Raw genomic sequence first — 15,244 nt, forward strand, 5'->3', positions numbered from 1 at the left:
GTCACAAAGAGTCAGACACAACTGAGCAACTGAACTGAACTGAAGATTCGTCGTGACCGAGCTGTTGACCAGTTGAAGGTTCATTGGAAGCTTTGACCGTGATCGGCGTCTTCCAAGACGTGTGGACGGCAAACCAGAGCTTTCTCCCTGCTGCTTCCCCTGAGAGATTGCGAGCATTTGCTAGGAGATTAGTGAGGACAGAGTTCTTCCAGGTAATTCGTGTTGGCTGATGACCAGGCTTCAACAGTGTGTGAACCGTGAACTTCCAGATGTTCAAGCTGAATTTAGAAAAGGCAGAGGAACCAGAAATCAAATTGCCAACATCCGTTGCATCATCGAAAAAGCAAGAGAATTCCAGAACAACATCTGCTTCATTGACTACACTGAAGCCTTTGACTGTGTGTGTGGATTACAACAAACTGTGGAAAATTCTTTAGATGGGAATACCAGACCACCTTACCTGCCTCCTGAGGAAACCATATGCAGGTCAAGAAGCAACAGTTAGAACTGAACATGGAGCAACAGACTGGTTCTAAACTGGGAAAGGAGTACATCAGGGCCACCTCCAGTTAGAAGAAAGGCTTGTCTGCAGCATCGGAATTTTCAGCTGGAGGTCGAGCTTTGTATTTGAATTGAAGACTGTGCTGCATTGTTACAACTTTTAGACGTTATAGATGGTAATAAAATCTCACATGTTTGAGGGAAACTCCATCAAATAAAAACCAAGATTATAAGTCGTACTGGTTTCTTTGTGATAGCAGTGATATAGTTGGAACTGCCGTTAGAGGCAATGGTTTTGTTTATTTTTAAAATTTATATTTGTTTTTACAAAGATAATATGTCATACAGAGCAGGCTTTATCTCACTTGCTGTTTCATTTGTTCACTTATAAAGCATTTTATTGGGCCCCAGTTAACTAGGTATATTCCTGATAATGGAGATTCGAAAACCAAAGATCTTTACTTTAACAGGGTTGCTTGTTTTTTTTTTTTTTTCTCATTAGGTTGTAAGTTCTATGATAGTGGCAAGTATAGTGTATTTTTGATTATCCAAAATGTATTTATGTAAATTAATCCAATTTAAAAAGTCATTCTATAGTATTTAAGAATGGCAACAATAAATATGAAAATATATATTGTTAGTGTTACTACGGATCATCAGCTGATGGCTGGTGGTAGGTGGCACCTATTAATAGGTTATTGATTTATCTTCTGTGATTCTCAGCTTGAATTTGTTTTCTTGCCTCTGGAGCGGTGCTGTCCAGGATGACTCCCTGTGTGAAGTGCTCCTGTCTGTCCTGTCTGTTACGGTAGCCACGAGCCTCGTGTGGCCGCTGAACATGTCAGATGCGGCTGGTGTGACTAAGGAACTGACTTCCCGTTTTAGTGTTAATAAACTTAAATGTAAATAGCACTGAATGTGACGGGTGCCATGTGGAGCAGGGTGCTTCCATAGTGTCATTAACTTCCGTCAGAGTGGTAACAGCTGAATTACACAGATGGCTAGTCCCATCATTTTATTCGGGCAAGAACCAGCTTTCAGAATTTTACTTGCAGATAGATACCTGTAATCAAGACATTAGTTCTTCCTTAAAATTAAATGATAATTAATATTTTCTGAAGTTCCGTAAGAAAATGGATGGACAAGCTCACTTTTTTCCTTTTTATTGCAGTGTGTTGATTGCTGCAGGACTTACTAGAAGGACCAAATCAGGGATCCCAATGTCTGTTTGCACTTTGATCATAAAGCTCAGTCGCTTCTCCTCGTCTGTGTGAATGGGCTGTGGAGGGGCAGCGAGTGGCAGGGGTCCACCAGTGAAGGGCGCTTTCTGGGCCCACGTGTGGGAGTACGTGGACGCTGTGTTTGGAATTAAAGGCCTTGGGATTTGGAGGAGCGGCGTCTAGTGGAGCCTGAGACTTGTGACACTTGCAGAGTTGTGAACACTTAGCAGATAGAGTAAGTCCAGGCAGCTGGACTACCTAGGACTTAATCTAGAAAGCATCCAGTCAGAATTGTGTTTGTAATCATGAAGAGAATGTGACTGATAGACCTTTCAATAAAAAGGAAATTTTTTTCAGGGTTTTCCCTGGTGGCTCAGTTGGTAAAGAGTCCGCCTGGACTACAGGAGAGCCAGGTTCAGTTCCTGGGGGGAGAAGATCCCCTGGAGAAGGGAATGGCAATCCACTCCAGTGTTCTTGCCTGGAGAATCCCATGGACAGAGCAGCATGGTGGGCTACAGTCCATGGGGTCACAAAGAGTCAGACACAATTTAGCAACTAAACCACCAAAAAGAAATTAATGATCATAATATAAGTGGCAAAAATCATGCAGCAATTTTTATAGTAAGAATGTTTTCTAGTTAGGGTGAAATATAATTGTTGGGCTTTTTCAAATAGCTGGTGCTATATTTAATATTCATAATCAATCTGATGATATTAAATCTTTGTTTTTAGGGGGTTTATTCTTACTTTGAGAGAGTGAAAGTCATCATTTTTAAGAGCCTAAAGGATTCTTGATTAGGAAGCTACAGCAGAAGCTTATCGGTTGAGGAATATTCCTACCAGCCTCAACTCCAGCCAGTATGTGTAAGGACCTGGCTCCCTCTACCCTCAGAGCTCCTGGAAGCTGGCTGTGTGTCTTACACTCCCTTGTGACCTACTGGGAGCCTCCTCAGATAGACTGGTTTGCTCTGACATCCCCAAATTCTTTGTTTCTACCCAGGGTGAGCCCATCACGTTCTGCGAGGAGAGTTTTGTAAAGCACCGTTCAAGTCTCATGAAACAGTTCTTGGAAACCGCAGTCAACCTCCAGCTTTTTAAGCAGGTAAGAGTGCACCTCCATGTTTTGTTCTGTAACTCGAGTGAATCAGAAACTTGTAACACATCTTTGTCACTGTAAACTTACGTCGAAACTTTGCTGTTAAAAACTTCCTCATGGAAAACTGCTCAGCTGATGGTCTCAGAGCACTACTACCCGTGCGCAGCAGGAGACGCCGTGACTGGTTATGACCAGACGTGACTAGTATGTGACTAGTGTGACTAGTTATGACCAGGCATGACGAGTATGTGACTAGTGTGACGAGGCATCTTCCAAGGGCTTATCTTAGTTCGGTTCGATTGATACAACTTGGTGAACAAACCGAGTTTTTTATAGGACCATCCTGATGTAATCTGGTTTATAAAAATGATTCCTAAATATGTAACTTTTTAAACTTTGTAAGGGGCTTCCCGGGAAGGGGCTGAGATGGTCAAGAATCTGCCTGCAATGCAGGAGCCCCGGGTTCAATCCCTGTGTCCGGAAGATCCCCTGGAGAAGGGAGTGGCTACCCATTTCAGTATTCTTGTCTGGAGAATTCTATGGACAGAAGACTTTCCACTATCACAAATTCAAAATTCTGAAAAAAGTTATAGTTCTACTGTGTGTCTTGATTTCTGGCCCAGAAAATATAATTGTCATTGCAAAAGGCAGCATCTTAACATCAGAATTCAGAAAGTTTAGATGCACTGTTTCTTTTATCCCGTTGTGTGATCATGGCAAGTCTCTTAATTTAGGCTGGCCTTAGTTTCTGTTTATATTATTTGAATTAAGTTCTTAACACTTACTTCTCTTATTCCACATGGCAATTTTAAGTGTAAAGGTAGTTATATGAATTCAACATTTAATAAAGACTTAGAGTGTGTCATCAACTGTGCACAGGGCCAGAATGAAGACATGAGTGAAAACTCAATGATGCCCTTGAGAAACTGACAAGCTAATAGAAATGCTTTTTGCTGTTAAGAGGAAAGAGACCAAGTAACAGCTGCTGCTGCTGCTGCTAAGTCACTTCAGTCGTGTCCGACTCTGTGCGACCCCACAGGCGGCAGCCCACCAGGCTCCCCCGTCCCTGGGATTCTCCAGGCAAGAACACTGGAGTGGGTTGCCATTTCCTTCTCCAATGCATGAAAGGGAAAAGTGAAAGTGAAGTCGCTCAGTCGTGTCTGACTCTTCGCAACCCCATGGACTGCAGCCTACCAGGCTCCTCTGTCCATGGGATTTTCCAGGCAAGAGTACTTGAGTGGGTTGCCATTGCCTTCTCCGCCAAGTAACAGAATAAGCGTCAAATCAGCATGGTGAAAAATATGATACTGTTTATCTATATTCTGAAGTAGTTTTAAAAAATGATCTGAGTTTGGAAAATGCTGTGTGGGCCATATACCTGCCTTCCAAAAAGTGAAGAAAGGTTAGATTTATCCAGTAGACCTCTTTAAGGAGCAAAGAGAAGCAGGTTGGGTGGGTTTCCGGATCAGAGGTGTCTTGTGTGAATTTCCAAGGATGGAGTGGGCTCCCTCTGGAGCTCTGTGTCCCTGGAGGGCCGCCATACAGACGGGATTCCTTCCCCGGGTTAGAGCAGGATTGAGGGATGGTGTGTCGACGCTGATGTGTACAGCGCAGGGCAGCCCCAGGCTGGTGTCCAGTGCCTGCTTGGTAAGTATCCGTGCCCTTCCTGTGTTTTGTCACGAGGAGATGGTTACACCTCCCACTGTCAAATCTGAGTTGTGAAGCTCAGGTTACATGGGGGTTGAGGGCTGAGTGGATGGGTAGAATAACATATCGCTTCCCTTTGACCGTGAGATTCTCTGACTAGTCTTATCATTTGATCGAGTTCACAGGTAGTCATTGTTTATTTTAATGTAAGTACAGAAAGCAGGTATGTGTGTATATATGTACACACACACATATATGTGCATATATACATATACACGCACACGTATTTGGGTATATATATATACACATTTGGAGTCAGATGGAGTTGGGCTCGACCTTGGCTTTGCTCCTCGATAGCTTTTTATTCATAAGTGTCTGTTTCTTTCTGTGTAAAATAGCAGCGCTGTCCCCGCCTGACAGGCTGTGACACAGTTTACGTGATTTAACACCCGTGCCCTGTCGGCTCGACAGTGCACGCAGCTTTGTGGAAGCGCACAAACGTTCGTGTTGGCCTCGTCCTGAGAGCAGCTACATTCACAAAACACACATCTATGCAGGGTTACCTTATGTCGACGTAGAGAACGAACTTGTGGACGTGAAGAGGGAGTGGCACGGACAGGGAGAGGAGCACTGATGTGCAGACGCTGCCGCTGAGACAGGTGGCTGGTGAGAAGGTGCTGGTGAGCCCGGGAGCTCGGCCCGGTGCTCCGTGATGACGTCGGGGGTCAGAGCGGGGCGGATATGTGGACACTTACAGCTGGTTCACTCCGTGTACAGCAGAAACCAGCACAACGTTGTAAAGTGATTATACTTAACTAAAACAATGAATTAAAAAATAAAGTATAATTTTATCAAAAAGGCTGAATGTAAAATATGAAAACGGTCACTCGGAACCAATTATAGAACAGCTTAGCAGTTTTGCGTACACAAATTGACTGTGTTCTTGAAATTGATACTGTTTCATGAACCATAAGAAAGTGATGCTTGAAGGTGCCCCTGAAAGGACTCGAGGCTCTGCTGAGAGCATCACAGAGCTGTAGAGGTGAGTCGGGCGCAGTGCTCGGCAGTGCTCAGAGGCGCTGACAGTGCAGGGCTGCACGCCGTGGAGCGTGTGAGGGGCGTGGGTCTCCTGCTCACGTTCTTAAAACAACCAGGAGCACAGAGGGATACTCGGAAAGCTCTTACAGGTGATGGACATGTTTATTTACACCTGGTTTGTGGTGATGGCAACAGGACTGTATACACCTGCCCAAACTCACCGAATTGTCCGCAGTAATTGTGTGCAGGTTGCTGTATGCTAATTACATTTGGCTAAAGGTTGGGGGTGGGGGTGGAAAGGGAAAACAAAAACAGGAATCAGCTGGTTAAAAAAAAAAAATCAACATAGATGAATTCTCAAAGACAAGACTGATGTTTCTGAAAGAATATGAGACTATTTAGTACAAATGATCCACGTTCCTGACTGTGAGTTTGTGACCCGCTATGGGTCAAGAACTACCCACATCCTCTCTTTGTTTGACAATTCTTACGCTCCAAAATTGAGAGAATGTGAACCCAGGAGAGAAGCATATAATATGAAGGTAAGAGTTAAAGTTGGCTCTTATCCTTGATGACACAGCAGAGAAGGATCCGGTGCCCGCCTCTGTACTGGAACAACTTAAAACGCAGGATTTGCTAAATGCCTTGTGGTGAGGCTCACACGAGACAAAGCCCTAGTGCTTGTTCTCCAAGGTGAGAAGTGTGGTGGGAGATTCAGCTCTTGTAAATCCGGGAAGACTTGGTATAAAGTGTGCCTTCCTTCAGGCCGCTTCCAGGGGCTTCTGCACCCAAAGCTCTGGAACCAGGAGGAGAGGAAGGAGCTCTGCGGAGAAGTTACCAGGCACAGCGTGCACAGGCGTGCACAGCCTTAGTTCATAATGTCTGGTTTGGGCTGACCAAGCTCAAGTGTAAGGCGATCCTGAACTGTAGGTGTCCTCAGGCCCCCAGCAGAAGCAAGTACACACCCTCCTTCACACCACCCCGCTGATCCGGGCATCGAAGGATTCTCCCAGCTGCGATCCCAAAGAGAGAGTTCACTGTTGACAGTTATCACACATACAGGGAAACAGATCATGAACCAGAAACAGCGGTCAGAAACAGACTCGCAAAGATTTCAGATACTGGAATTAACAGAAGTACAATGTAAAATGTGCTTAAGATGTTGAAATAAATAGAAGAGGCTTTAAAAATGTTCAGGACATAAAAACTTTAAAGAATGTGAAGACAGTTTAAAGAATATAGCAAATAAACTTCTGGTAAGGAAGCGTGTAGTTCAAGGAAGTTAATGGGTTTCATAGCCAATCAGATCTAATGGAAGAGAGATTTGCTGAACTGGAAGATATACCTGAAAAATTATACAGATTTTAGTACAGAGCTACAAAGAAACAGGAAGTGTAAGAGACTCGAAGGGTGGAGTGGACGTGCTTACAATCCACATGCTCAGTTATAAACGGAGCAGACAGGACGTGGAGGAGAGACCGCGTTGGAACGACGGGGCTAGAGCCGGTGACACGCACGCTTCATCTGTTCAGGAAGTCCCTCATCTGCAGACTGAGGAGACAAGGAGGAATCTATACCTGCACAGCGTACTCAGCTCGAAACTATTCAATAAAGGGGGATTTATTTTTTTAACTGAAAGAATGTTTTAAAAAATTCTTTAGAAAGAATACCTAGAATCCTTGGCCAACTAAAATACCTTTTAATTGTAAGAGAGCTGTGACTACATTTCCCTGCAAAAGTGGAGTTTGCCCCATTTTGCCTTTAATGCTGTGTCCACGTGGCAAAGCTGTGTCCACGTGGCAAAGCTGTGGCCACCTGTTATTTAATCACATAGCATCACCAACTCAATGGACATGAATTTGAGCAAACTCCAGGAGGTAGTGGAGGATGGAGGAGCCTAGCGTGCTGCAGTCCATGGGGTCGCAGAGAGTCAGACAAGACTTAGCGTCTGAACAACGGCAGCAGCAAATCTAAGTGTTGCTGTGAAGGTATTTTTTCGTATGTAGTTTAAACTCATTTGGCTTTAAGTAAGGAAGATTACCCTACGTAAACTGGGTAGGCCTGTCAGAATCAGATAGAAGGCTTGTAAAACAGGACTGAGGTTTTCCTGAAAGAGGGGAGTTCTGTCTGTGGGCAGCAGTGTTGGCCCCTGCCTACAGACCCACCTGCCATGTCTGTCCTTCCTGACTGCCTGTCCTATGATATTTGCAACCTACTTAGCCAGCCCTCATAATCGTGTAAACCAGGGTCTTATAATAAATCTCATATGTGTGTGTGTGTCTGTCTGTCTGTCTGTCTAATCTCTTACTGGTTCTGCTTCCCTAGTTGAACCTTGACTACCACACAAACAGGAGAAAGACATTCTTAAGGAAGAACTTTAAGAAAGGAATTCAGGGAGAAACTTTTCTCAGCTCTAAGATGGAAGGTCTGAGATGCAAGAAGGAAGGAAGAGCAAAATAAAAGCTAAATATGCTTCCCTCGTGGCTCAGATAGGAAAGAGTCTGCCTGCAATGTAGGAGACCTGAATTCAATCCCTGGGTCAGGAAGACCCCCTGGAGAAGGAAATGGCAATCCACTCCCATATTCTTGCCTAGAAAATCCCATGGATGTAGGAGCCTGGCAGGCTGCAGTCCATGGGGTCACAAAGAGTCGGACATGACTGAACACACACAGTACCCACACATAGGAATTAAATTTAACCAGCATTTACTGTATCAGACAGGCAGGTTCTCCCACACATTCAGGAATCCGTTGGTTCCAATTCAGATTCCAAAAAATTGCTGTTTTGATTATGGCAAAAGGGAGACACTTTAGTTTCTTTTGTAAAACTGGGATAATCTTCCACTCTAAAATCTAAGATGATGTGCGAAGAAAACATTATAAGCCAGGCCCACTTATGACTACAGATGTAAAATTTAAAATATTTAGCCAATTCTGGCAAGGTTTAAAAAGGTTACTGCTTCATGAGTAGGTTGCCTTTATTCTGGAAATTAAGTGGTAGTTGCACATTACGGAATCTATGGATGTAATTCACTACATTAACTGATTCTGGGGTAAAATCATCCAGTGCAGTTTAGTTGCTCAGTCGTATCCAACTCTTTGTGACCCCATGGACTGCAGCATGCCAGGCCTCCCTGTCCATCACCAACTCCTAGAGCTTGCTCAAACTCCTGTCCATAGAGTCGGTGATGCCATCCAACCATCTCATCCTCTGTTGTCCCCTTCTCCTCCCGCTTTCAATCTTTCCCAACATCAGGGTCTTTTGCAATGAGTCAGTTCTTTGCATCAGGTGGCCAAAGTACTGGAGCTTAAGCTTCAGCATTAGTCCTCCCAATGAATATTCAGGACTGATTTCCTTTAGGAGTGATTGGTTGGATTTCCTTGCAGTCCAAGGGACTCTCAAGAGTCTTCTCCAATACCACAGTTCAAAAGCATCAGTTCTTCAGCACTCAGCTTTCTTTATAGTCCAACTCTCACATCCATACATGACTACTGGAAAAACCATAGCTTTGACTAGACAGACCTTTGTCAGCAAAGTAACATCTCTGCTTTTTAATATGCTGTGTAGGTTGGTCATAACTTTTCTTCCAAGGAGCAAGCGTCTTTTAATTTCATGGCTGCAGTCACCATCTGCAGTGATTTTGGAGCCCAAGAAAATAGTCTGTCACTGTTTTCATTGTTTCCCCATCTATTTGCCATGAAGTGATGGGACCTGATGCCAGGATCTTAGTTTTTTGAATGTTGAGTTTTAAGCCAGCTATTTCACTCTCCTCTTTGACTAAAATCATTAGATCATCTCAATAGATGCAAGAACTGTTCATAATATTCATGACAAAAGCAAAAAGACGTGATTAAAGACATTTCATTGTTTTAATATTAAAACACTAATATTTCCCTCTGAGGAAGGTTCTATCTATTAACATTGGAACTCCTCACATATGTAATTGAGCCAAAAAATATATAAAGATTTAGAAAGTAACACACCAAACTGACTTGACTTTCATTACTTTGAGTATAAAGACAAGTTATGTAGGACATAAGGAAATAGCTTAATAAATTTGACTTCATTGAAATTAAGAACTTTGACCATCAAAAGACTTCATATTTGGCATTCTTTTGAACCACCCAAGAGATTAAAGTCCAGAATATAAAAACCAAACCTGCATGTTAGTTAAAAAAAAAAACAAAAAAAAAAACAATGTAATTGTTCATAAGATGCAGATAAGCACATGCCCTTGAAAAACCTGAATGGCTGATAAAGACAGAAAATTATCAGCCTTGTTTATAATCAGAGAACAGCAAATAAAAACATAACGAAGTATCACCTTGCACTCACCAGATTGGCCCAGTTTTAAAAACCGGAAAATCTCAAAATTTGGCAAAGACATGGAACGAGGGACCAAGTTTCACCTGTCGATAGGAGTGAAAATTTGCACAACATGTTTGAGAAAACACTTTGGCGCTGAAACTTAAACATGCAAATTTCTTTTGACCTAGTGATTTCACTCTAAATTTGGCAGCAAACGTCATTCACTGAGATTGCTTGTAATGGCAAAATGCTGGCGGTGAACTCACATGTCCATCAGTATGAAGATGAGTAAGATGGCTGCATTCCCACAGTAGAGCAGCTGCATGGTGCGGAGATGAGCGAACCGCAGTCACACTGAGTGGGGGTGAATTAAGGGGAAGGAACACATCACTGAAGAGTTGACATGATGGGTCCTTTTATGTAATGATGTTCGATAGCGAGAAGAGCTAAATAATGTATTATTTAGGGAAACATTTTTGTGATAAAGCTATAAAGACAGACAAGGGAAGGGTAAGCTGGAAGGATTCTGATCTTTTCTGTAGGGAGGGCACTTCTGATAGTCGGCTTTATCATTATGCACTAAGCTGTGAATTTATGATTTAAATTATGTAAGTGTTGTATAAAAACATATATGAAAGTGAAAGAAAGTGCAAGTGTTAGTGGCTCAGTTGTGTCTGACTTGTTGAGACCCCGTGTACTGTAGCCCACCAGGCTTCTCTGCCCATGGAATACTCCAGGCAAGAATACTGGAGTGGGTAGCCATTCCCTTCTCCAGGGGCTCTTCCTGAGCCCAGGGATTGAACTCAGATCTCCTGCATTGCAGGCGGGATTCTTTACTGAGCCACCAGGGAAGCCCTCAAAACATATATACATACATACATATATATATATAATGTATACGTGTGTATATATATATATATATACATATGTGTGTGTGTGTATATATATATATAGACTCTTTATGGATCCACCAGTAATGGGCTGTGTTTTCTCTGACAGCCGACTTCTCATCCTCTTCAGCCCTTGGTTTCTGCATCTGTAACGTGAGTTAGACTGAAGGGTCACTAGGTCTGAGATACCTTTCGGCCCTAACATTCCATGATACGAGGGAATAAACACGGCTTAGATGGATGAGAGTCGGTTCCATTTGGATAAATTCCTCTTCAGATAATGGATTTGGAACGAATCCCAGAAACCGCTTCTTAAATCCACAGCCCTGGCAGCACCGTCTTTAACTCGAAGCTTTACAGAGATTTGAGCCATTATTTTTAGGTCTCTTCCTTTTATCTCACATTACACTTAACATAGTAAAGGAAATTATTTTCTTGGGTGTTGTTTATTAAGACCCTGAAACTAAAGTTTCTGCTCATTTTACTGTGTGCTTTCTATGGAAGAAGAGCTATGACAAATCTAGGCAGCATATTAAAAGGCAGAGACATTACTTTGCTGACAGGTCCCTATAGTCAAAGCTGTGGTTATTCCAGTGGTCATGCACGGATGTGAGTTGGACCATAAAGAAGACTGAGTGCAAAGAATTGATGCTTTTGAACTGTGGTGTTGGAGAAGACTCTTGAGAGTCCCTTGGACTGCAAGGAGATCCAACCAGTCCATCCTAAAGGAGATCAGTCCTGAATATTCATTGGAAGGACTGAAGCTGAAGGTCCAATACTGTGGCCATGTGATGCGAAGAGCTGATTCATTGGTAAAGACCCTGATGCTAGGAAAGATTGAAGGCGGGAGGAGAAGGGGACGGCAGAGGATGGATGGCATCACCGACACAATGGACATGAGTTTAAGCAAGCTCTGGGAAACGGTGAAGCACGGGGAAGCCTGGTGTGCTGCAGTCCGTGGGGGTCGCAGAGTCGGACACGACTGAGCGACTGAACAGCAGCAACAGTGACACTCTCGCTTTCCCCTCCTGTTTCTCTGGGCAGTTCCTGCAGCCCTTTATCATTATGCTTTCCTCTGCCTATTCCCCAAATGTCTCTGTACTCAGACTTCCACGTCTCTGACTCATGCCAGCTCCCGGGGCTTCCTCACGAGGGACCCTAACTGTATTAGTTACCTACGATGGTGGGTCCTGAATAGGTCTTTACTCTTGACAGTGAAAGTTGCTCAGTTGTGTCTGACTCTCTGTGACCACAGGTATATGTATGTGTGTGTGTATAGTATCTTTGTGTAAGTGTGGGCATATACACACACACTCCCACACATACACGTGTCGCCCATTCACATAGATGCATCTTCACATATGCACCCCTTTTGTAGATTAGTTTTACCCTGTTGCCTAAACCAGCAAGTTAGGCATCATCTTTTCTCATGCCATCACCACCAGTCTTTCTCACATAGTTGTTTTGCTGTGTTCTGTTGATCCTTCATTCTAAATATCATTCGCATTTCCCTCTTTCATTCTCTCCAGCTCTGGTGTCAGTGACTTGCATTGGGTAAGTGGTTCATGTTCTTTCATTTTGCCCCCCTTTCAACCCATCTTCCATCCTGCTCTGAGAGTGCTCTTTCTGAAAAGCAAATCTTAAGTCTTTCTCATTGTGTCTAGGATGCCACTCAGACCCTAGCCTGGCACACAGAAGCCTTCATCTTCTGGGTTTTATCGCTCTGATTTTTTCTCTGCTACGTCTCCAAACACCCTTACTGCAGCCATTCTGGACGTTTGCTCTTAGGTCTCTGAAGATGCTTTCTTGTCTTTATGCTTCTCACTTGAGTTGCAGTAGATAATAAACAGTGAGAGACTGAGTGATGATAATTATGAATAAATAAAAAAAACATTTATTGAATACTGAATCATGCTGGGTACTATTTGAATGCTTAATCTAGGTTAATCTTTGCAGTGGCCATAACATGTCATACTTTCTTACTGCCACTTTGCACTTTGTAAACCTTAGTTATGGGGAGGTGAAATAACTTGCTGAGAGTGTCCACAGTAGCATGTGGTAAAGTTAGGACTTGGATGTGCTCAGTCGTGTCTGACTCTTTGTGACCCCATGGACTCTAGCCCACCAGGCTCCTGTGTCCATGGCATTTCCCAGGCAAGAATACTGGAGTGGGTATCCATTTCCTCTCCAGGGGATCTTCCCAACCCAGGGACTGAGCCCGCATCTCCTGCATTGGCAGGCGGCTCCTTTCCTGCTGAGCCACTGGGGGGGCCTGGGACCTAGAGCAGCCCAGACCCGCCGTCCGCCCGGAGGTGGACGAGTGAAGAAAGGCGTGTGTGCCGGCCGCCTCCCTGTCTCCTCTGGCCTGCACTCTCTCTCTCCATTTTACGGCACTCAACTCAGGCATTCTAGTATACAGTAGAGACTTAGTATTGTTAAATAAAGAAACCAAATAAAAACTGCTATTCGTATTGTAAGGAAGAAGCAGCAAAATGTCTTTATGATTTTGGTAGATGAAGAGCTTGAAAAATTGAATGTAATGGAGCTCATTTGCGAAAATCCTCAAATTGTAGGAGTCAGGTGTTTCTGTGTTTTCCATTGAGTGGTGTCTGTAATTCCAAACCTAGAGCCATTTAATGCTACAGTGTGTGAAAGTGAACATACAGACCCTCAGTGCTCTGTATTTTGTGCCATGACCCACTTTCTCTGACTTAATAAGGTATTGGACAAAAGGAGTCAAAAGCCAAATATTTTACTTTTATGTTAGTTGGAGACTTTAGAAAGCTTTTAACATAAATAATAGATCCTTATACATCTCTCCATTTTCCTGTTAATCTTTTTGGAAAGAAGGATGATAGTGTCTTATTTATGGGATGTCATCTTTAGCTCAGATCAGCACATGCATCACTAGTGCCAAAGAGTCAACCATTCTGGAGTATCAGGAAATAGTTGACATATGAGCGGATGAGAGATGGTAACTGTATCAAGCACATATTTTATAACATGAAAAAGTAACATTTGCCCTAGAGAAAATACAGACATTTATTGGTAGAGAGAAGGAGTGTATCAGGAGAGAACTTATTAGGATGAGGAATACATTTTTTGGCATCCTTTGTTAATGAGTTTCGAGTAGCATCCTAAACATTGTTTCCCTAAGTGTGGTCCTAGACCTCCTGTAGCAGATTTAGTTGGAAAGTCTATTAAAGATGCACGTCCTTGACTCTCACCTTCAAATTTGTGATTTAGGGGTCCTGGACTGAAACCCAGAAATTTACATTATTAATGAAATACCATAAAAATGGGGCTTACCGATTGGCACAATGGTAAAAGAATCCGCCTGCCAATGCAGGAGATGCAAGAGATGTGGGTTCAATCCCTGGGTCGGGAAGATCCCCTTGGAGGAGGAAATGGCAACCTGCTCTAGTATTCTTGCCTGGGAAAGCCCATAGACAGAGGAGCCTGGTGGGCTATACTCCATGGGGTCGAAAAACAGTCGGACATGACTGAGCAACTAAGCATGCCTGCACACACCATAAAGATATTCACACTCATCTAAGTGTTCTTTATTCCTCTTCTCATTCAGCAGTATATTTGAGTGTCTGCTCTCCTAGAAAGTGTTCTGGGTGCTGGGTTGCATTAGAGAACAAGACAGAAAAGAATTTCCGATGTTGTGAATTCTGTGTTTCTATATGAGGGGGACTGAAAATAAGTTAACTAAATTATGTAGCATGTTCAGAGATGATAAGTACTGTGGAAAAGGAAATAGGAAAGGAGGATCACCAGGGGTCTGGGTGGGATTGCAACTTAAAGTAGCTTCTAGTGAAATGAAAATTGCTCAGTCGTGTCTGACTCTTTGCAACCCCATGACTATACAATCCATGGAATTCTCCAGGCCAGAATAGTGGAGTGGGTAGTCTTTCCCTTTTGCAGAGGATCTTCCGAACCCAGGTCTCCCGCATTGCAGGCGGATTCTTTACCAGCTGAGTGACAAGGGAAGCCTAACTAAAGTAGCTTATTAGTTGGGTAGATTTCAGGGAGAATGTGGCATTTGAGCAGCATCCTATAGGGTGGTCAGACATGGAAGCAGAAGAAGGATTTCTAAGGCCGTGCTGTAACCTGGGTGAGCGGAGATGGCAGTTTGCATCTGGTCCATGGAAGCTGTGAGGACTGGTCAGATGTGGATCTGTTCTGAAGATAAAGTCAGTGGATGCTCTGAAAGATTTAATGTGAAGTATGAGAGAAAGAGGAGTCAAGAATCCATGAATCTGATTTCTCAACCAAGAAACTGGCAGGATGTATGCTAATTTTTCTGAAATGGGGACGACTGTGGAGAGGAGAAATTTTGGGGGAAGAATAAGCATTCAGTTTTGGACATGATGAGTCTGAGATGTCTGTTAGACATCCAAACAAGACATTGATCAGGGGCTTCCTTGGTGGCTCAGACAGTAAAGATTCTGCAATGCAGGAGACCTGGGTTTGATCACTGGGTCGGGAACATCCCCTGGAGCAGGGAATGGCAACCCGCTCCAGTATTCTTGCCTGG

The 15,244-nt window shown here is 43.4% G+C and overlaps 1 protein-coding gene across 39 annotated transcripts in view; it reads left to right on the forward strand.

Annotated features, from left to right (window-relative positions):
* DENND1B (DENN domain containing 1B) overlaps positions 1-15,244 on the forward strand; it is a 363,581-nt gene that overhangs the window by 194,477 nt on the left and 153,860 nt on the right. For all 39 annotated transcript variants that reach the window (XR_014055159.1, XR_014055160.1, XR_014055177.1 and 36 more), the window contains one exon: positions 2,722-2,823. Coding sequence is in view for 11 of the 39 variants with exons in the window: in XM_081495284.1 (XP_081351410.1) it covers positions 2,722-2,823 (102 nt within the window). In the remaining 28 variants the exon portion in view is untranslated. The remainder of the gene's footprint in view (positions 1-2,721; positions 2,824-15,244) is intronic.

This window comes from Giraffa tippelskirchi, chromosome 5 (genome assembly GCF_054371585.1).
Source record: "Giraffa tippelskirchi isolate mGirTip1 chromosome 5, T2T-mGirTip1v1.2.pri, whole genome shotgun sequence".
In the NCBI taxonomy this organism is placed as follows: Eukaryota; Metazoa; Chordata; class Mammalia; order Artiodactyla; family Giraffidae; genus Giraffa; species Giraffa tippelskirchi.